Source organism: Sapajus apella, unplaced genomic scaffold, assembly GCF_009761245.1.
Source record: "Sapajus apella isolate SASKATOON/1434 unplaced genomic scaffold, GSC_monkey_1.0 scaffold10, whole genome shotgun sequence".
Taxonomy (NCBI): Eukaryota; Metazoa; Chordata; class Mammalia; order Primates; family Cebidae; genus Sapajus; species Sapajus apella.
In genome coordinates, this window is record NW_022436950.1 from 37303289 (window position 1) to 37325821 (window position 22533).

General features: G+C 45.6%; 1 protein-coding gene across 1 annotated transcript; it reads right to left on the reverse strand.

Moving 5' to 3' along the window:
* Positions 1-18386: 18386 nt before the first annotated feature.
* Positions 18387-22328, reverse strand: FZD7 (frizzled class receptor 7). Its single transcript, XM_032278638.1, has one exon. It carries the CDS (start codon positions 22170-22172, stop codon positions 20448-20450), a length of 1725 nt encoding a protein of 574 aa, XP_032134529.1. The 5' UTR covers positions 22173-22328; the 3' UTR covers positions 18387-20447.
* Positions 22329-22533: the final 205 nt, after the last annotated feature.

Sequence of the window (22533 nt, forward strand, 5' to 3'; positions counted from 1 at the left end):
TCATTTTCGACTCAGAGATCCTACGATTCAATAATTGTCAGTTATAAAGAATCTGTTGGGCATTTCTTAGGCTTAATGCTACCTTCTCACTTGAAACTAACTCACCCCCTCCTTCCCTCCCCTCCCCTCCCCTCCCCTCCCCTCCCCTCCCCTCCCCTTTTCTCCCCCTCCCCCTCCCTTCCTTCTTCTTTCGTCCTTTTCCCCTCCATACTTCCCTTCCTTCTTTCCTTTTTCCCTGTCTTTCTCTCCCTCATTCCTTTTTTTCCTCCTAACAAACATATATTGAACAACTGGTATGTATCAGGCACTGTGCTATGAGTTGGACATAAAAATATAGACAAAACCCAGTCCCAGCTCTCAGAGAGCACAGAGTCCACTGGGGCAGCAGACATATAAACAGATCATTAAAATATTACATGATAATGCTTGGTCACAAACAGGGTTATTTCTCTAAGAAAGTTCTTGCACCAATCATGAGTTTTTTCTTTTCTGTAATTATGTGTTGATATTTCTTTTTTTTTTTTTTTTTTTGAGACGGAGTTTCACTCTTGTTACCCAGGCTGGAGTGCAATGGCGCGATCTCGGCTCACCGCAACCTCCGTCTCCTGGGTTCAGGCAATTCTCCTGCCTCAGCCTCCTGAGTAGCTGGGATTACAGGCACGCGCCACCATGCCCAGCTATTTTTTGTATTTTTAGTAGAGACGGGGTTTCACCATGTTGACCAGGATGGTCTCGATCTCTTGACCTCGTGATCCACCCGCCTCGGCCTCCCAAAGTGCTGGGATTACAGGCTTGAGCCACCGCGCCCGGCCTGTGTTGATATTTCTACAGAAAGTGGCATCTTCCAGTTTTTGAAAGAATATATTGGATGCAATTAGGGTTTTTTTTTTTTTTTTTTTTTGAGATCAAGTCCGCTCTGTTGCCCAGGCTGGAGTGCAGTGGTGTGATTTTGGCTCATTGCAACCTCTGCCTCCTGCGTTCAAGCGATTCTCCTGCCTCATCCTCCTGAGTAGCTGGGACTACAGGTATGCACCACCACACCTGGCTAATTTTTGTTTTTTTTTAGTAGAGACAGGGTTTCACCATATTGGCCAGGCTGGTCTTGATTTCCTGACCTTGTGATCCACCTGCCTTGGCCTCCCAAAGTGCTGGGATTACAGGTGTGAGTCACTGCGCCTGGCCCTGGATGCAATTAGTTTTGATTGTCACAGGCATCCTGTCAAGAGAAGTCAAATAATTGTTGGAGCTCAAGCAGTCATTCATTTAACAAATATTTTTTGAACATCTCGTATGTGCCAGGCTCTGTGCTAGGGGCCTGGGTAGGGTGACAGACAATAAACAAAGAAAAGAACTATATGACTGCAAGCTGTAGTAAGTTCCAAAAAGGAATTGAGTAGGGAACTTAGACGAAGAAGGTAGGAGATGAGGAGGTACCTAATTAGATAGTGGCGTCGGTGGAATCTTCTCTGAGATGGGAACATTTCAGCTAAAACCTTTGAAAGAGAAAGAGCCTGCTGGGCTGTAGGCATGGAGTGGGTGGGAACAGCATTCCCAGATTGAGGCCCGAGGTAAGAGAGTGCTTGGCTCTCTACCTGAAAGAGGGCCAGTGTGGCTTGGGGACACCTGCAAGGAGGAAGGAGGTAAGGGATGAAGGTGGGAGTGGGTAGAGGCCAGATCAGGAGGGGCTTGTGTGTCAGTGTAAGAGGTTCTCACAGAAGTCCCTCACAGGCTCTGAAGCAGCACAGTTGATTGGATTTGCACTTTTAAAAGGTGGCTCTCTGGCTGGGCATGGTGGCTCTCCCCTGTAATCCCAGTACTTTGGGACACCATGGCAGGTGGATCACTTGAGGTCCAGAGTTCGAGACCAGCCTGGCCAACATGGTGAAACCGTGTCTTTACTAAAAATACAAAAATTAGCCAGGTATGGTGACAGACATCTGTAATCCCAGCTACTTGGGAGGCTGAGGCAAGAGAATCACTTGAACCCAGGAGGTGGAGGTTGCAGTGAGCCGAGATCACACCACTGTACTCCAGCCTGGGCGGCAGAGTGAGACTCTGTCTAAAAAAAAGAAAAACAGAAAATAAACTGTGGCTCTGCCCATCAGGTGTGTTCTGTCTTCTGATGGAAAGTGGGACCCTCTTGTGTACTCATTTTGGGGTGTGTTTTCTGGAGGTTGTTTGCAGGAGCTGAAAGAGCCAGAGGAACGGAGAAAAGCAGCTTTTCACCTGTCCTGGCTCAGCCTGGCCCCGCTTCCTTCACCTCAAGTGAAACTTTGGGCCAGATGGAGACATGGGGGTTGCTTTCTTTTGTATTCTGGCCAGCGGGTCTCCATTTCCTGGAAAGGTAAAATCGAAATAGAAAAAAAGAAGCAGGTGGAATAAAAATGCATAATCTTTTCCAGAGAGAACTACAGGAAGTAGAGACTGATTTAGAGAGTAAAACATCATGTGACCTCATGCGCAGGACAGTTGGCGGCCACTGCTGTCCCTGCCTGTCTTGGCCAACCCATGGGGACAGCAGGAAGAGGGCAGGGCAGCCAGGTGCTCTGGGATGGCAGTAAGCAGACTGTGGATTTGGATTCAGACAGGTTCAGGCTGAAATCCTGGCTAAGCTTTGCCCTATGATCCTGCACTGGTTACTTAGCCTCTTTGAACCTCATTTTCCCTATCTGTAAAATTGGAATAATACCATTAACTTTGCAAGGTTATTGTAAGGATGAACTGAGGTAATGTGTGCCATGGATGTGCCGAACAAAAGGTAGCTGTTATGATGAGAGAGAGAGAGCCAGAGAGAGAGAGATTGAGAATCCATTAGGCCTTCAGAATCAAGCCAGTCTTTGAAATCTCCACCTCCTCTTTCAGGACCCCCAGTCTCTACCTTTCTTCTCTTCTAAAACTCCCTATAAGGAAAATGTCAATTTACCAGGGCATAGAGTAGTGAGGAACTTCAAAACATGCCTGTACGTACAAGTGGGTTATGGATTATTTTTATTTCGTACCTTATTAAATTCCTAGGGAGTGTACTCATTTTTTTGCAGGCAACTGGCAACACTGCTTTTGGGAATTTGGGAGGACTCGGAAGAGAAATCTCTCCTACTCCCCTCCTGCCTTCATCGTGGCCTCTCTCGGGCTGACTTAGCATCAGATTGCTAGGGCAGTTTCCCACTCACTGTTGGCTCTTGCAGCCACAGCCTTCGGCATCTTTAGAGCTTTGGACATGGGGAAGGATGGGTTTTGGAAACACACTCTGTTATCCTGATGGGACAGCCAAGTGCTGGGCTCCTTACCCAGCCCCTGGCACTGCTGTGGTGGCCGCCGCCTGGTGAGGCTGCCTTTGAAAGCTGGAGTTTTGTTGGTACAAACTCAAGCCCAAAGGCCGAATTGGGTTGCAGTGGAAAGTAGATTCCAAAGCTTCTCCTGGAATGTGAACTTTTCCTGGAAACTTTCCAGCAGGCATCAACGCATTCACACCAGGAGTCAATTAAAGAAACCCAAATTATTGCCATTCCAATAAACAATGATATCGCTTCCTTTTCAAATAAACTTGTTACAATAGCCTAAAAGCCAGTCTAATTACACGATCGGATAGCATAAATCTGATTAGAAGCTTTTCGTCTACTTTAATTAATTTTCTCCTGCCATCAGAGCTATTTCTAGTAAATGTTAAATGTGTACTTAAACAACTTCAACATATAGCTTTCCTAAAACCTGCTGGGGGTTCTCTTTCATCCATCCTTACTCCTTTTTGATGAGGCATAAATGTTCCTAGGGCATAGTATTTGGAGAGGAAAAGATTTGGAGAACACCACACCTTCATAATTGAGTGTGTGATATAAATACATATATCCTGGGTACAAACACATAGATCACATATCATAGGTTAGAGTGGAGGTCATTTAAGGTGGTTCTGAGTAACCATTAAATGTTTGATCCACTGGAGGGGAAGGAGAGGAAGTAAAATGGTGAGAGTATTAGCGGTGGATCATAACTATGCCGTTCAAACTTGTCTGAAGACAAACTTGTCTTCCAAGTGCAATCATTCTTACCTGTGATCCCTTCCTGCTACCTCCTTACCCCTCTGTCCCATATATAGAAGACAATCTCCTCTTCCCAATGTGCATCTCTGCCTAACCAAAAGTATCAAGATCTGCTATCTGAATGGTTTAAATATTCATCTTATAGGTAACAGATGTATGTTATTCACCTTTACTTAGCATGATGCCTGGTACATAATAGGTGATCAATAGGTGCTTATGGAAGGAAGGGAGGGAGGGAGGGAGGGAGGAAGGAAGGGAAGGGAAGGAGGGAGGAGAGAAGATTCTCATGTACAACATAGTTAGAACTCAACAATCTCTTTGAAAGATCATTCTTCTGATTGAAAAGTATGACTGGTGAAATTTGGTGGTATGACCGAATGCAGAGCTGGCTAACATCATGTGTCAGATACCCTCAGCATACATGAGAAGTGGGTAATTGTGGGTGAATTCCTTTTCCTTTGTAGTGGGATTCCTTAAGGGCCTTAGTTAGATTCTATGTCATCTTTGTGTTGATGAGAATTATTGTGGCTGTTTTATGTTTCTCTCAGTTTACTATATCCTCCTTGTCAATTCTGATGAAGAAAAAAAAAGCTACCTTGAGATTTTTAGAAACAAATTCCTGTGGAGGTTGAGCAATTACTTTTATTATTATTATTATTATTTTTTTTGCCTTTCTTGGCAGGGGAAGGAGAGAAAATGTTAGTTTAAGTCATTTCAGTTTGATGGCAACTTACTAATTGTAGAAATTATTTTTCTTTTTAGTAAGTTCTGAAACTTATGTCCCTGAAACCAGTGGTATCATTATTTTCTCCTTTTTTCAAATTGGCCATAAACAGCAGAAATAAAGGGAAATCCTATGTAATAATTCCTGAGGTAATAAATAAATCACAACAACCAAACATGAAATAAGATTTATTTTCCTGTTGATATATTTGAATAATTCGCATTGAAGTTAATGCATACAGTAAAGGAAAATCCCCTGAAGATTTTCTGAAGATTGTTCAATATGTATGCACAAAGAGATTTGGGACTCACTGTTAGCAAAGGATGGGGCCTTTCATCAAACGTAGTCAAATGATCTGTTTGCATTGCTCAAGGTGACATGATAGGGTCCACTTATCAACTTATCAAAGTTCCCAACACCAGCCAGCAGGAGACCCCCCACACCCTGCCTTGGAGAAAAAACCAATTTGGCCAAACAGTAGATAAGGAAGAGGACTCACCGCCGTTGCTGGATCACTGCTGGCTCAGCCAAAGTTTGATCATGCCTAATAATATCTCATGTTTACATAGGAACCTTTTCTTGGGGGCAAAGTGCTTTACCAGCATTATCTCATTAGCCTGTCCTCTGACCCTAAAAGCATCTATAGTTTACTGGGGTTGGGAGTGAGTAGAAGAGTGAACAAAAAGAAACTGAATGATGCAAAGCTGGATTTGGCATTCAGGTCTCTGCATTTCTGGGCCAGGTCACTCTCCTACAGTCCATCACCATTCACAGGCCTGTATGTTTTCAGTGTGTCCAAGGAAAAGGTGGGAAATCCTAAATATTATACGTGTGTCTTTTAATTCAGGAGTTCTTAATCTTGGTTAAATGGGTTTTGTGGGGGTGGGAGTGGGGTAGGAGGACACTGTCTAAAATCGTCTGTGTGTATGACTGTACACACAGACTGAGCTCGCTCGCTCCTTCCTTCCTTCCTTCCTCCTTTCCTTTCTTTCTCTTTCTTTCTTTCCTTCCTTCCTTCCTTTCTCTTTCTTTCTCTCTCTCTTTCTTTCTTTCTTTCTTTCTTTCTTTCTTTCTTTCTTTCTTTCTTTCTTTCTTTCTTTCTTTCTTTCTTTCTTTCTTTCTTTCCTTCTTTCTTTCCTTCTTTCTTTCCTTCTTTCTTTCCTTCTTTCTTTCCTTCCCTTCCTTCCTTCCTTCCTTCCTTCCTTCCTTCCTTCCTTCCTTCCTTCCTTCCTTCCAGACAAGATCTTGCTCTGTTGCTTCGGCTGGAGTATAGTGGCACAATCTCGACTCACTGCAACCTCCATCTTCCAGGTTCAAGGGATTCTCCTGCCTCAGCCTCCCAAGCATCTGGGACTATAGGCACGTACCACCACACCCAGCTAATTTTTGTATTTTTAGTAGAGACAGGGTTTCACCATGTTGGCCAGGCTTGTCTCAAATTCCTGAGCTTAAGTGATCCACCCACCTCGGCCTTCCAAAGTGCTGGGATTACAGGTGTAAGCCAGCATGCCAGGTTTCCATCAGATTTTCTAAAGGATCTATGATTCCTTGAGAAGAACCTCTGGGTTCTTTGTTTTGTTCTCATTAGTTCTGGCAAGGTATTGTAGTCAGTCTGTAGCAAACCCACTGTTTCCATTTACAGTTCCTATATGTTCAGCTCTAATCTGGTTATGGAGTCATGGGACAGGAGAAATTGATTTTGGCTGATAACCTGTAACTCCTCCCCCCCCCCCCCCCCCATCTCCCCCCCCCCCCCCCCCCCCTCCCCCCCTTCCTCCCTGTTTTCCTTCCTTCCTCCCTTTTTTCCTTCCTTCCTTCCTTCCTTCTTTCCTTCCTTCCTTGACATGGTCTCACTCTGTCACCCAGGCTGCAGTGCAGTGGCACCATCATAGCTCACTGCAGCCTTGAACTCCTGGGCTCAAGCCATCCTTCCGCCTTAGCTTCCTGAGTAGCTGGGACTATAAATCGTATTTCTAAGGGTGCTAATGCTTTGTTTGGCTTCAAATAATTTCCCACAGGTGATCTGTTCATTTATTCTTTATTTATCCAACAAACATTCACTGAGTGTATTACCTTTGTAGGGCAGCTGTAACAAATTACCACAAACTGGGTGGCTTAAAATAATGAACCTTTATCCTCTCGCAGTTCTAGAGGCTAGAAGTCTGAAATCCAGGCAGCAATAGGGCCATGCTTTCTCTAAAGGCTCATGAGGAGGAACTCTCTTTGCCTCTTCCTAGCTCCTGGTGGTTGCTGGCAATCCCGGGCATTCCCTGGCTTTGTAGCCTCATCCCTCCCATCTCTGCCTTTGTCACATGGTGCTCTCCCTGTGTCTCTTCTCCTCTTTTAAACAATTTATTTATTTATTTATTTATTTATTGAGACGGAGTCCCGCTCTGTTGCCCACGCTGGAGTGCGGTGGCATGATCTCAGCTCACTGCAAACCTCCCCTCTGGGTTCCAGTGATTCTCCCCCTCAGCTTCTCTAGTAGCTGTGATTACAGGTGCGCACCACCACGCCCTGCTAATTTTTGTATTTTTAGTAGAGACAGAGTTTCACCATGTTGGCCAGGCTGGTCTCGGACCTCAAGTGATCTACCTGCCTCATCCCCTCAAAGTGCTGGGATGACAGGTGTGAGCCACTGCCTGGCCTCTTCTCCTCTTCTCATAAGGATAATAATCACGTTGAATTAAGGGGCCACTCTATGCCAGTATGACCTCGTCTTACCTAAATAAGTCTGCAGTGATCCTATTTCCAAATAAGATCACATTCTGAGGTTCTAGAAGGATGTGAATTTTGGGGGGGGCAGCCAGCGCACTGAGCATCTGCTCTGCCCTGGATATTGTGTTGGGCACTAGAAATTGAATAGAAGACAAATCACTGCTTTTTAGGTACTAATGATACTTAATCTTTGTTTATTTCTTTTTTTCTTTCAGTCCTGTAGTGGCCTTCTTTTTGGGATTCCTTTAGTTGTCCTAAGGTAATCAGGAGTCCTCCTGGACCCACATTCCAGCCTCTTTCTAGTGGGAGCAAGACAGCTGGAGTGCTTCCAACAGGGGCTTGTTAGCTTTCAATGGTCATAATAGCTACAAATTCTCCCATTCATCCAAAAGTGAATTTGTGTGACACATGAGTGTGCAGGGCAACCATAACAGATCAACATGGCCAGAGTATTCTCTGCAGAGCAGGAATAGTGGGAGATAAGGCTGGAGAGCCAGGCAGAGATCAAGGAAGGCCTTGTAGGCCATGCTTAGGGATTTAAAAAAGGAAGAGACATTGTCATCATTGCATTTGCCATAATTCCCTCTAGCACAGGGTGTGGAGGAATTGGAGGAGGGACCAAATGGAGGCAGGAGGCCAGTTAAGGGGTCATTAGGTGATCAAAGCAACAGGTACTGGTCATGGGGAGGAAGCAGAATCTACTGTGGTTGGCTGATTGTAAGGGTTGAGGGCTAGGACACAGCCAAGGATAAATTACAGGTTCCAGCAGAGTAAAATGTGTAACACCAGCTGTTAGATCTCAACCCAATTACCTTGTCCCAGCAATCCACAATGCTTCTTAAACACCAAGAAGCTGCAGGGCTGCTGGGGACAGTTGTGGAGCTTGCTAGTCCTTCACAACATCAGGAGGAGCCTGCCTATCTTTTTCTGTGTCATTTGCCTTCTGTCCCCTGAGGCAGGTCCTGTAGAGGGGACTACAAGAACTGGCTGGCTGTTAGAGAGATGCCTGCCTCACCTTCTTTTTCCAACAGTGCAGATAAGAAGGCTTTGAAACGTCCATCTTGTCCTACCCAGGATGCCCCGGAGAGGGAAAGGGGACATCTCAGACTATAGGGTGGAGGGCCCTAGTTTGGCTGTGGGACATTCTTGTTTCCTTGACCCTCTTAGCTCCATGAACTCAAGAGCTGAGCTGAAGATATTTCCCCAAACTGAAATGACAATGATGAATTTTGTCATGTTTGGAGGGAGCCGTTGATGTGTCTTTTACAAGCAACTCCCAGCCTCTTTAGGGAATCTGTGATTATCTCTCAACTCCCTCATCTTCTAGGGGAGTTTGGAGCTGGGGTGCAGGGGGAGCACTTGGGAGCACATGCTGGGAGTCACCTGGACTTGGCTGCCGACCTCCAGAGTCCTCTTGCCCAGGGGTGCTCTTATCAGGCTCCCCTGCCTTTTACACCTAAGAACACAAGGAGATGAGCTAAGTCCAAGCCCGCTGTGGCTCCACCAATCTATCAGCCCAACGGGTGGCCGTGATCCTCCTGTGTAACCCTGTCACATGGTGTGAGGTCATTAAACAAAGAGCATGGAAAAGCAGGGCCTCATTTTCTGCTAATGAGTAACACATGACTTGGGATGAATGTACTTGAATCCAGGAAAAGCTAATAACACTTTTAGCAATATTTCAAAGAAACAGGGTTGATTCTGTGGATATGAACAATTTAGTAGTCAGGGCTAGAAAAAAAGGAAGAGAGAGATGCAGCACACATATGAGTCAAGGGTTCTTGGGCAAATTACTTAACCTCTTGGTGTCTCAGCTTTCCCTATCTTTAAAATGGGGATAAAAGTATCTGTCTCAGAGTTGTTGAAAGAATTGTGTGAGATAAGATGTATGGAGTGCTTAGTACACTCTACGTGTGCCTGGCACATCAAAACTCATGCGTGTTACTGCTTACTATAACTCAGGTGCAAGGAGTGAGTAATGATAGAAAGTCGATTCGTGGTTGTCAAAAGAATGATTGAATAAAGGTGTCAGTGGCTCAGGAACAGGGCTGTGTTCAGAATTCTCTCTTGCTGTCTTGCTCTCTTTCCATTCTGAGTTTTCCCTTTGATTTTTTTTTTTTTTTTTAATGCATTCCATGTTTGTGTTTCCTTTTCCTTGGTTCAGAGTGACAGGTAAGGAAGATCTGTAGGTTAAAAGAAGTGTCCCCAAGATCTCTAGGTTAAAAGAAGAGTCCCCAAGGAAAATGAGACTAGCTCCATTGTAATTTTTCTTAAAGGCTGACTGTAGGCAAAAGACTATATTTGGGTCTTTCATTTTAAAAAACAAATAGCCAGGATTAAGAGAGATATGAATGTTTACTCCCACCCATGCAGTAACTGTCTTGGAGGTAGAACCTGTTGAGTATTTCTATGCCTATGCAGAGATACCCAAACCTAATATTCTCACGACTCGAAATTGTGTTTTATAATTTAAATAATGAAAAGCAATTTCGATAGCATTCTGACTCGACAGTAGAGATCACATTTAGTTTTTTTCACCTCAACAGCTCAGACAGATTTCAGCCATCCTGAAAGACAAACGCAGAACAGTTATAAACATATAATAGTGATAGTTTGCACTGAAAGAGGACTTAGTTATCTGAAATAAACATTTTGTACAACTTGTAGACCAGAAACCACTTGGTGAATGGAAGGATTGTATGCTGCCTTCCTCTCGTCAGAGACGAACTAACGGAATTTCCTTGCTGCTTCATTCAACTCCTAGATTCCCACCTCAAACAAAACATGAATTCACTTTTGTAGAGGGAGTGCTCCTAAGTGGAGTCTGAATGAAGGACTCGAAAAGTTTAATTTTTAGCCTTCTTTTTTGTCAGCCACTTGTGCTGACAGCAAGGGGAAACTTCTTTGTGCTTGAGAGGATGGTTTGGTTGGAAACAGTTGTTCTCATTTTCTGGGTCTTCTGACTTTATCAAGCCATTTGGCCTTTGAAGAATGTGCAAGAGGGATGGGCAGATGCCTGCTATGCTGGAAGCTGGGAGTACTGGTGGTAAATTAATATGGCATTGATATTTTTTCCTAAGGAAAGTGTGTCATTTACTAATTTAACTCCTTGAAATGGTAAGTACAAATGGTGATCAAAGTGACAATAAATCATCCTTAGAATGGATTCTTTTCTGCTAAAAATTAAATAGTTCCCTTTCAGACTGGTATGTGTCTTTGTGTCAGGGTGTCAGATGCCATCCATTTGACATCCATGTCAACCTTCAGGGAACAAGACCCAGAAGGTAACAATGAGAAATGCAACATTTCAGTGTCAATCATGAGAGAGAGAATATATAAGAAATGGTCTTTTAAATAATGGACAAAATAAACAAGATCTTATCTGAACATTTAGATTTTCTCTCATCATCTGCTCCCCTTTAGATCAGCAAAATCCAGCTTGAACTACAATCCCCACAATCCCCCTTTATTTGAAATAGTACACACACACACACACACACACACACACCCCACCATCCCCCCCCCTTTCATCTTTTTCATTCATGTCTTGATTTTCTGTGAGAATGTAGAATTTGTAAGCAATCTAAAGCTCACCTAGGCCCTGGAGGAACTAAAGAATGGACGCCAGCCCCCCATGATATCTAACGAACATCAGGCTTTAATTAGCAGATTAGTAGACAGTTGTACTGGGCAAAGCCTTTGGTTTCTTTTTACCAATTTCTGCTATGAAGTCTCTGATGACTGAAACTTTCCCTCTGTTGGAAATCCAGTTATCTTGCTGGCAAATGTTGTAAACCTGCAGAGCCACAAATCGGAAGTGGGTGGTACCATGGACTTGGGGTGCAAGATGTTATTTTACCTTGACATTCAGCTCCAGAAGAAAGACAATGTCCCACTTCTTTCTCTGCAGATGCCCTGAATTTGTTGTTGTTGAAACTTGTGAAATTATTTCATGTGGATTTTTTTTTTTTAAGGATAACAATAACAAAAAGACTGTTGCCTTCAGAATTTACACCTCCTGGGGCCAGGGTGGAAGGACAGAGGAATTTAACTGCATTCTCTGCAACTGTTTTCACTCTTGCCCAAGAATGGTTTCCTGTTTGTTAAAGAGCACTCCAATGGGAAGCAGACCGAAAATATTCCTCATTGTACCTCCTCAAGGCCCAGTTAAATTCTATGTGGCTAGGTTTGCCCTGTCTGTTACAATGGAGATAATTAAAAGGGATTTAGGGTAGGATACTTGCGCAACTCTCTTTTGAGCTCATGTCCAACTCTAGTGGTCAGTGTGATTTCACAAGTTCATATTGGGAGCCTGCAAAATGAGAATAATAATTTATTCTTTTTTTTTTTTTTAATTTGATACGAAGTTTTGCTCTTGTTGCCCAGGCTGCAGTGCAATGGTGCGATCTTGACTCACTGCAACCTCTGCCTCCCAGGTTCAAGTGATTCTCCTGCCTCAGCCTCCCGAGTAGCTGGGATTACAGGCATGTGCCACCATGTCCGGCTTATTTTGTATTTTTAGTAGAGACGGGGTTTCTCCATGTTGGTCAGGCTGGTCTTGAACTCTCAACCTCAGGTGATCTGCCCGTCTTAGCCTCTCAAAGTGCTAGGATTACAGGCGTGAGCCACCGCACCTGATTGAGAATAACAATTTCTGTCTTATAATGTATGGATTAAATGAGTTAATATAAGTGCTTAACACAGAACTGATGCATAGTCAACACATTAAATGACGGATATCAGTGTGACCATTTCATTATGATGATATGGATAGGACATATGTGGTAAGAATCATGTGAATGTTTTTGTGATTCTTTACACAGGCTTTCAGGAAGGGGGTTTCCACAGTGCTGGGGATTGTCTTCCTCATGCTTCCACTCACTGACTCACAGTCAGCAGGAAGATAGTCTGTCTTGGTTCACAAGGACAAGCTTTCTCACTAAGCCTCTGTCCCACTTTCCTGAGCCCACCCTGTTCTTCAGGGCTGGAATGGGCAGGGAAGGGGCTGGTGGCAGCAGAGGAGGTCTCTTAGGGACTCTGACACCAACTCCTGAGGGGCTGAAGGTGGCGTCTGGGAAGCACCTTCCCAAGCTCCTTCTTGCTGCCAGGCCCTAGGACCCCAGTGTAGAAACATATGCAGGAAAGACTGGGGAGCATCTGGCACTTCAGAATGTAAACAGCATTTACAAGCCTTCTGCATCTCACCAAGAAAAAGTAAATACTTTCTGGGGACTAACACTGAAAATCCCCTCCTCGATACCATTCTGTCCTGATGTAAATTATTTTCCTCCCTTTTGAATGGTTCTGGATTAAATTAAAAAGAATAATAGGCCGGGCACAGTGGCTCACGCCTGTAATCCCAGAATTTTGGGAGGTCAAGGTGGGCGGATCACAAGGTCAGGAGTTCAAGACCAGCCTGGCCAAGAAGGTGAAACCCCATCTCTACTAAAAATACAAAAAAATTAGCTGGGCATGGTGGCAGGCTCCTGTGATCCTGGCTACTTGGGAGACTGAGGCAGAGAATTGCTTGAACCCAGGAGGTGGAGGTGGAGGTTGCAGTGAACCGAGATTGCGCCACTGCACTCCAGCCTGGATGAGAATGAGACTCTTCCTCAAAAAAAGAGAATGGCAGGCATTAAAACCTCAGTAAATGTTTGTGGCATAGCGATCAGGGACACAGACTGGAGCCAGTTTTGCTGCTCTCCAACTCACCTTTTAAAGCCTAAATTCCCTTACATGTCAAATGGGGAATAATTATACTTATCTCCTAGGGATATTGTAAAGCGTAAAAGAGATAATTATATAACAATAATAATGTTGATGTTTATCGATCACTTATTAGATGCCAAATACTATGGTTAAGGCTTCGTGTGAGCTATCTTGACCACTATACCATATTGTACTAAAGACTTAGCATATCACCAATACTCAATAAATGTTAGCAATTATAAAGACAATAATCATTGTTATCAACAAAGTACAAAGAGCCAATCTTGGCCAGGCAAGGTGGCTCACGTGTATAATCCCAGCACTTTGGGAGACCCAGGCAGGTGGATCATAAGTCAGGACTTTAAGACAAGCCTGGCCAAGATGGTGAAACCCTGTCTCTACTAAAAATACAAAAATTAGCTGGGCATGGTAGTGAGTCTACCATCATGCTTCCCTTGACAAAGCTGGTCTCCATACCCCACCATTCCCCTGCCCCTCTTAGGTTCCTTTAGATCATACCACATCTTTAAACCCAACTGCTGTGGGGGAAATATGACTAGATTCAGAGTCACTGGGCGACCTGGGTGGATCCTTCCTTGTGGCTTGGCCTGTTATAATTTACTTGTGACACTGACAAGCCACTTTTAGACTCATGGTGCTGGTTTCCCCCATCTTTACAATGTGATCAAGATGCTGCTATTTATTCGTTAGTATTGTAGGACCCTGGGGAGAAAGACACTTCTGAAATGAAAAGCACAGTGGTTTTTGGCCCACTCTCCTCCTCCCCCTCCAGCAGCTGACGTGGGAAATAAGTGAGGTGTGCTGTTGGCAAGTCGAGGCACTGGCTGAGACCGGAGAGAGTGAGTCCCAGCAGCCACTGTGCTAAACACAGGGCTAGCACAGCACCTGGCATGTGGTAGGTCCTCAGGAAACCATCTGTTGGAGGTGAAGATAATTCATGATTTTAGCTCAAGGATATGTCTGCTGCAAAAAGCTGCTATGACCAGCTGCCACCCCCATCCCTCCCTCCAGAGACTCCAGACCTGGAAACTAGAACCAAAAGTTGCATGCCATTTGTTTTTTCCTTTGGAAACTGAAAAATGTCATTGGTGCTAGGTTATGCTGCATACACTTTCATTGCTGGTACCGCATTTCCTAGTCTCTGTCCCACCATACTCTCTCCCCGGCATGCTTGTCCCTTTGAATGAATTGGCCTCTAGATTCTGCAAGGCCAAGCTGAAGTTTAGGGAGAAGGGTGAGTGCCATGAGGTTGGATGATTTGAACAGCTTGTCTTTATTTATGGCTTAAATAGAACTTTATCTATTTCTTCACTCCTCCCTACTGTTTCCCTGCCTCCTAAATTCCCTTTCTTGCTCCTTAGACGCACATCTCTTGGAGGCCACTTCTCACACTCTAAGCTGAGTCTGATGCCAGGGTCCGCCAGCATAAAGAGCTTCACAGGTGGGAAGCACTAACAGAAGCTAATGAGCAAAAGAGCTGGGCTTGAGCTCCCTAAATGGCCCTCACAAAGTAAAGTAAACCCTTGGCTAAGGCACATCTGAATTCCTCAGGATTTTTTTTTTTTTTTTTTTTTTTTTTGAGACAGTGTGTTGCTCTCACCCAGGCTGGAGTGCAGTGGTGTGATCTCGTCTCACTGCTACCTCTGCCTCCTCGGTTTAAGCAATTCTCATGTCTCAGCCTCAATTTCAGTAGCTGGGATTATAGGTGCACACCACCATGTCTGGCTCATTTCTGTATTTTTAGTAGAGATGGGATTTCACCATGTAGGCCAGGCTGGTCTCACACTCCCAACCTCAAGTGATCCGCCCACCTTGACCTCCCGAAGTGCTGGGATTACAGGCGTGAGCCACCGTGCCTGGCCTTCTTCATCTTCAAAAGAGGAATTATTGCCATTTCAGGGTTGTAATAATTGTGAGAATCAAGTTAAATAATGAATGTGAAAAGAGCTTTTAAAAACAGTAAATGCCACCAAATGCCAGGTAATATTACTCCGAATAGCATTTGTGCTTCTACACTGACACGTGTCAGGTTCTGTCTAGCATGAGACTTCTTTGCTTCTTCTTCCTTGGGAGATGCCCTCCTTACTCCAACTAGGTTGACAGTTACTTCCAGTGGACTTTGTCTCACTTTTTTCTGCATCCCTCCAGTCCCTGTCCTAGTACCTTCAGTGTAGTGGACGTTTGATCAGTACTTGTTGAATTGGATCCCTTATAATAAACTACTATTGTCTTGGTCAAGCTTCCTTTCTTTCTTCTACCAAAAATCCATGAATTGAGAAAATTCCAAGTGACTGATCTTTTTGGTTCTTAAACAAAAAAAAGAGAGAGGGCCTGGCACAGTGACTCATGCCTGTAATCTCAGCACTTTGGGAGGCTGAGGCGGGTGGATCACAGATCACGAGGTTAGGAGATCAAGACCATCCTGGCTAACACGGTGAAACCCTGTCTCTACTAAAAATACAAAAAAATTAGCCAGGTATGGCGACAAGTGCCTGCAGTCCCAGCTACTCCAGAGGCTGAGGCAAAATCTCTTAAACCCGGGAGGCGGAAGTTGCAGTTAGCTGAGATTGCACCACTGCACTCCAGCCTGGGTGACAGAGCCAGACTCTGTCTCAAAAAAAAAAAAAAAAAAAAGAACCAAAGAGAATAAGAGGCACAATGTATGTTTACTAAAGAGCTGGCAGTTTAATGGTACCCTTTTAAACTAGTTTACTTTTGTATAAAATGTAAAGAATACAGATTCAGATGTAAGAAATGTCACATAGTGAGAAGAGGTGAAGAACCAAGTTTTATGAATCGATTTAATGCCACTGAGGGGATACATTAGAGAAAAATAGAACAGATTTATGAATTGCTTATTTCAGTCCACATTGGAGTGGGTTTGGACCCTTCTAGGATTTCCTGGAGCCCTTCACATATGCATATATAAAAATATACCATCTATAAATAGCCACCTGCCTTTTCAGTGAAATTAAAGATGGGAGAGTTAGAAGAGATTTTCCCAGTATAATTACAGGGCTCAAACCTACAGCTGTTATACTACTACAGTTCTACTCAGAGAATTTCTAATATCACTATTTTAAGCACATTTAAAAATTCTATTTTAATGGTAAGATGTTGTCCACAGACATTTTTTTTTTTCTTGCCAAGATTTCTCACATACCGACTTAAAAAGATTAGGTGTTGCATGGGGTTGCTGTACAGAGCTGTTCTGTTTTATAAACTGCAGAAAATTTTCACAAGTGTTTCTACTCCTTATCTGGGGATTAACACCAAACTCCTGCCAATGTTTTTCTTAAATGCTGCACATACCCTTTTACAAACACTCTCCATCACATATTTTTCTGCAGAGATGTGCCTCCTCAAGAAAAATCCCTGAGCTTCTAAAATTCCTAGGTGTGAATTGACTGCATAAGAACACGGCACAATGTGAAAGGAATTAAACTGAACACTTTTATCTTTGCTTACAAAAAAAAAGCAAGTAGCAAGGTATTCATCTGCCGTCTTTGTTCCCTTACTAAAGACCAACACTCTTCAATCTTTGAGAGCCCTGAAAATCAAGGCAGAGCTGATGAGACGAAGGGAACACACTTAGAGGAGCAGCTACTGCACTCTCCCTGTAGAAGGGTCTAAGTGCCTGCAGCAGTTAATTTGCAAGGAAAAAACCCCGTTGGGAGCCTTCCACCTACTCTAAAAGCAAACATTCTTAACAGGCGGTATTAGTGTGGTGTTAAGAGAGGCATGCTTTAACCTAAAAGGTGTCATTTTATGAGCAAAAACTGGATAAACTTTCAGAGATTTGCAATCACTGTGTTTTCCCTTCCTTGATGCCAAAATCTTCACAGGTTAAGAACTTACACCCATTGTGATGCTCAAAACCCGGGAGGATCTTAAAGAAAAGCTGCTTTGCACGAAGTGTATACATGCAGCTTCCTGCTCCTGCGGGAACTGTCACTGGTTTTCATTTCATGCGTTTGTAAAACACACCAGCCATGTGTGTGAGCCTGTTAATTAAAACAAAAACAGAACTGTTTCTGTTGTGCTTTAGAACTACAGAAACTTTGAGGCCAAGTGGGGCAAGAGAAACAGCAGCACCCAGTCTGCTCCTGGGTCCCACGGATGCCAGGGAATGAAGCCACTGTATTAGAAAAAGCCAGGAAATAGGCACCGGAATTAAAGAAGAGAGGTGAGTGGAAAAAAAAAATTCTAGTAAGGCTCATAATTAGATGTATTAAAATGCCTTTTCATTCCCCTGAGGGACTGTTTCATATCAAAGTTTCTGGAGAGTGAAGGCTTCCCTGACTAATCTGATTCCAAAGTTAGTCTCTTCTACAAGAGGAAAGAATAGCTTCAGTGGCTTCAGAGGCCATTCCAGGGTCATCCGTGGAGTCTATTCCTGCTGGAGCTGCTGAGTCATTGCCACCTTGGGAGCAGCTTGACCTCTGCTTTGGTTTACCTAGAAGGTAGAGGGAAGCCTTCAGCTGAGAACACTCCGCCAGCAAGGCCTCTACTCTTATCTGGAGGTATCCACTGACTTGCACTAGCACCTGAACCCAAAGCATTTAAGGATTACCAATCTATATAAATTGCATTAGAATACAAAAACACTGATCAGTTTAAAAAAAAAACAAAAACAAACCCAAAACCTCACCGAATTCTTCACAAGTGTTTTGATACCAAAACACCAATCAGTTAAAAAAAAACAAAACAAACGAAAACCCATACACCCAAAAACTCATTGAATTCTTCACAAGGGAAACACTACCAAAAAAGCAGCAAATATCAAAAATATCTTTTAGTCCTTTTCAAATATGGATTTCATCTCCTAAGGGCAGTAAAAACATGGATCAGACAGCACTTCGCTATAACAGATGCTCATTCAATACCTTCAATAGTCATCCAAAGCAGGCTGTAAAAGGGCTTAGGGGTGTGTGTGGTGGGGTGGTGTGGAGGAAGGCAGAAAGCAGCAAAAACAGGAAAAAAAAATTAAATGACAGTCAAGGCATTCACTATACTCTGTATCTTAAAGGCAGGAAGAAAAAAGACCTCAATAATATATGTCATTCTCTTCTATGGGGACACACCCAATAGTGTCCCTCCATACTTTTTTCCCATACTTTCCTTCTTTCTCTTCTTTGGTTTATTATTACAGGAATAGTAAACTGAATAAGCGTTTGTTTTGTATTAAAAAATTTTATTTGTGATCTGTACATGTGATAAAGTGGGGCTTTGTTGTAGACCTTTAAAGGCAAAACAAAACAAAATCCAAAGTAAAAATGTATAAATACAATATATATTTTCTTACAAAAATGGGAGATTTACAAAATATACATACTGTACTTATCTCTATTTTACAAATTTCACATGCACTTAAAAGATACAGCACAAAAGATGCCAAAACTTGTGTAGAGAGTTTTAAAAATCTGACAGATGAGATAGTTTTGAAGGTTGAAGAAACACAAGATTGATATTAACTTTAATGTAAGAAAGCAGTTCCACTCAAGGGAACATTACATATATAAAGTAACTTGTACACTTTACAGTACCCTCTATGATTGGCATTTAAAAACTGTTCTAAGAAACAGGATAGTGATTCAAGATTGGAGGGTAGTGTCAAAGGTGGGGTAAAGGTTAGCTCCCATGATTCCCTGCTCTGCTTTACCCCATCATACAAAACAATCCAAGTTCTATTACAGAAAAAAGTATATGATTTAGGATGAATAAATTTAAGTCTTCCAGCACATTTCAAAGAACTCCAGAATCACTTTGAAGTTTACCTTCTTTTAATGACTTTAAAGATGGGGCCCATGGTTGGAACTTTCCTCTTCATTCACTATGGTATCTGCTGATGACCTCCCCATGCAACCACACACAGAGAGGGCCAGCTTACGCATGACGTTTTATAAACAGATTGATGGAACCAAGAAAACAGGACAAAATGGCTCTATGCTTTTTTTTAAATTAACTTTCCTTTATTATGAGGCTGAAGGCATTATGCTTTTTATCTCGAAGGATCCAAATGGGAGAAAAAAAATAGAAAGGAAACCTAAATATAGGCTTATAGCAAGAAAAAAAAAATGAAGGGAGAGATTTCCCTGAATATTTTAAGAGTCTGTTGGATCATGTGTTCTGAATTAAATATATTTAAAACAAACAACAAACCCCCTTACATTTCCTTTAGCGAAGTCAGAACCTCATATCGCAGTGAGATAGCACACTGCTCTTCACTTTTCCTTAAAAAGGAATGTTTATCTCAACCAAATTAACCACCAAAGGGAAACCTCAGATTTGCGCTGCTTTGCCTATAAAAGTTGCTGTCTTCACAGTTATGCCTTTCCACAGGGAGACACTTTTGTTTCCTCTTTTGTCTCTTACAACAAAGACACGGGGGAAAATGCATTCCTGTTCTGAAAAGCAACAAGTCATCACTTCTTTTCAGGATATTAGACCAAATAAAACACCCGTCTTTCTGCCTCCTGCCTTCCCCAGAAAATGAAAAAGTAGCAGAAATACCTACTACACATCTTGGCCTCATCTCAAAATGTTATCCTCCTTTCTTTTGCGTCCTCACATTAGGATTCCAGCAGGCAGGCCTCCCAAGACTTCCAAATGCTTATTTTACAAGGCTTGAAAGGAGTACGGGAGCAAAAACAGGGGGGAGGGGGCAGAGGAGGAGAGACCGTAGTCTGACCCTGGAAATTAACCCACCTGGGCTCCAGTTTGGCCCCAGTGAAAAGAGATTATGGTTTGACCACTGCTTGACAAGGACACCACAGGAGGCCCTCCCACTTTCCAACAAAGCAGCCACCGAAGACAGAGCGGTACCTTTCCCGGGGCCTCACAGGGGTCTGGACAGGCCACTTGCCCTGCAACAGGGGGATCACTCACAGCCCCCGTTCAGCCCCGGAGCCAGGGGAAACTCACAGCAGTCTCTGCTGGTCTCAGCCTTCTCTTAGGCCCAAGCTGGCCCGTACCTTTCACGGTTCACATCGTCGTTATCATCATCATTTTCCTGTAAGTCTTTGCCTGAAGTCTTATCATCCAAACCGATTTCCACCCAGGTCTCCTTTTCCAAATCACCCCTCGCCCCAAATCTGCAAACAACTTCTCACTTCCAGGTCACTTCTCAGTAGAAGGGGAGATTACAGAAACAGGCCCCCACCAAACAGGTCTTTCTCTACTGTGCCTTTCCTCTTGCAAGAGGGTAGGGGGTGGGAAAGGTGGGGAGGGGCCAGGGCTCATACCGCAGTCTCCCCCTTGCTGCTGTGGCTGAGTCTGTGGTAGAAGCGCCGCCACGACTGCAGAGTCTTGCCCGACCAAATCCAGAAGCCAGTGGTGATGCCCACGATCATGGTCATCAGGTACTTGATCATGAAGACGGTGAAGTCGGGGCTCATGGGTGGGAAATGGCCGGGCGGGCAGGGCACAGCGTAGCTCTTGCATGTCTGCAGGAGCCAGGTGCGCTCCCAGTGCTCGCGGAAGGCCTGCTCGTAGAAGTAGCAGGCCAGCACGATGGTGGCAGGCACAGTGTAGAGCACGCTGAAGACGCCGATGCGCACCATGAGCTTCTCCAGCTTCTCCGTCTTGGTGCCGTCGTGTTTCATGATGGTGCGGATACGGAAGAGAGACACGAAGCCGGCCAGCAAGAAGGACGTGCCGATGAAGAGGTAGACGAACAGAGGCGCCAGCACGAAGCCTCGCAGCGCGTCCACACTGGACAGGCCAACGTAGCACACCCCGCTGAGCAGGTCCCCATCCACCTGGCCCATGGCCAGGATAGTGATGGTCTTGACGGCGGGCACAGCCCACGCGGCCAGGTGGAAGTACTGCGAGTTGGCCTCGATAGCCTCGTGGCCCCACTTCATGCCGGCCGCCAGGAACCAAGTGAGCGACAGAATGACCCACCAGATGGAGCTGGCCATGCCAAAGAAGTAGAGCACCATGAAGAGGATGGTGCAGCCCTCCTTCTTGGTGCCCTGCGCCACCGTGCGGTAGCCATCATCCGAGAAGCGCTCCACGCATACGGCGCGGTCCTCCAGAAGGAAGCCGGCCACGTGCGCTACGGCCACCATGAAGTAGCAGCCCGACAGGAAGATGATGGGCCGCTCTGGGTAGCTGAAGCGCCGCATGTCCACCAGGTAGGTGAGAACAGTAAAGAGCGTCGAGGCGCAGCACAGTACCGACCACACGCCCACCCAGAGGCGGGCGAAGCGCCTTTCCTCCTCCTTAAAGTACATCAGGCCGTTGGCACGGCCGGGTTCGCACGGGGCGCCGCAATCGCGCTCACCCAGGAAGCGGTAGCCCAGGTAGGGGGGCACCTTGAGCTGGCGGGGACATGAGAAAGGGAAGGCCGGACGCCCCCTGCCATCTGAGGCCCCCGGGGGCAGCGCGGTGTAGGGCAGGTCAGGCAGGTAGGGTGCGGTAGGGTAGGCAGTGGGGCCGCCGCCTGGGCCCCCGGAGCCATCCGACGTGTTCTGGCCCACGCAGATCTCGCCCGCGCCGTGCACCGGGAAGTTCTCGCAGCGCAGCCGCTCCGGCCACTGGAAGCCGAACTTGTTCATGAGCGCCTCGCAGCCCTGGCGGGCGCGCTCGCACAGGGAACGGCACGGCGGGATAGCCTGATCGAGCACAGTGCACACGGGCGCGTACATGGAGCATAGGAAGAAGCGCAGTTCGGGAGAACACTGCACTTTCACCAGCGGGTAGAACTGGTGCACCTCGAGGCCCGCGTCCTCTTGGTTCGTGTGGCCCAGCAGGTTGGGCAGGATGGTCTGGTTGTAGGCGATGTCCGTGCACAGCGGGATGGAGATGGGCTGGCAGAAGCCGTGGTCCGGCACGGAGATGCCCTTCTCTCCGTGGTACGGCTGCGCCCCGGCGCCCGCGGACAGCGCGCCCAGCAGCGTCAGCACCAGGGCGCAGAGGCCCAGGGGAGAGCGCGAGGCGGCTGCGCCGGGGTCCCGCATCGCCGGCCGCGGGTGCAGCGGTGCTCTCAGCCCGAGGAGTGCGACGAGGCGGTTGGGAGAGGCTTGGATGCAAGGAGGCGCCGCCGCGCCCGGCTCATGAGAGTCCTCCAGGCGCCTGGGCCGGGCCGTGGGCGGCGGGGAGCAGAGGGCGCTGCCGCCGGGGTGCCCGCGCCGCAGGGGCGAGGCCGCCAGCCGCGGGGGTGCCTCCACCGCCTCCGCCTGGCAGTCGCAGGGCTGCCAGGGGCCCAAAACTCGTCAGCCTGGGTTGGGGGCTCCGAGGAGGGCCGCTCGCCCTCCCAGCGGGCACCTAACGGAGCAGCTCCCTCCGCGCCGAGGAGCAACAAGCGGCTCCCGGGACCCT

Excerpts from the sequence above, each read along its gene's own strand:
- FZD7 (XM_032278638.1), bottom strand. The coding sequence starts at position 22,172 with ATGCGGGACCCCGGCGCAGCCGCCTCGCGCTCTCCCCTGGGCCTCTGC.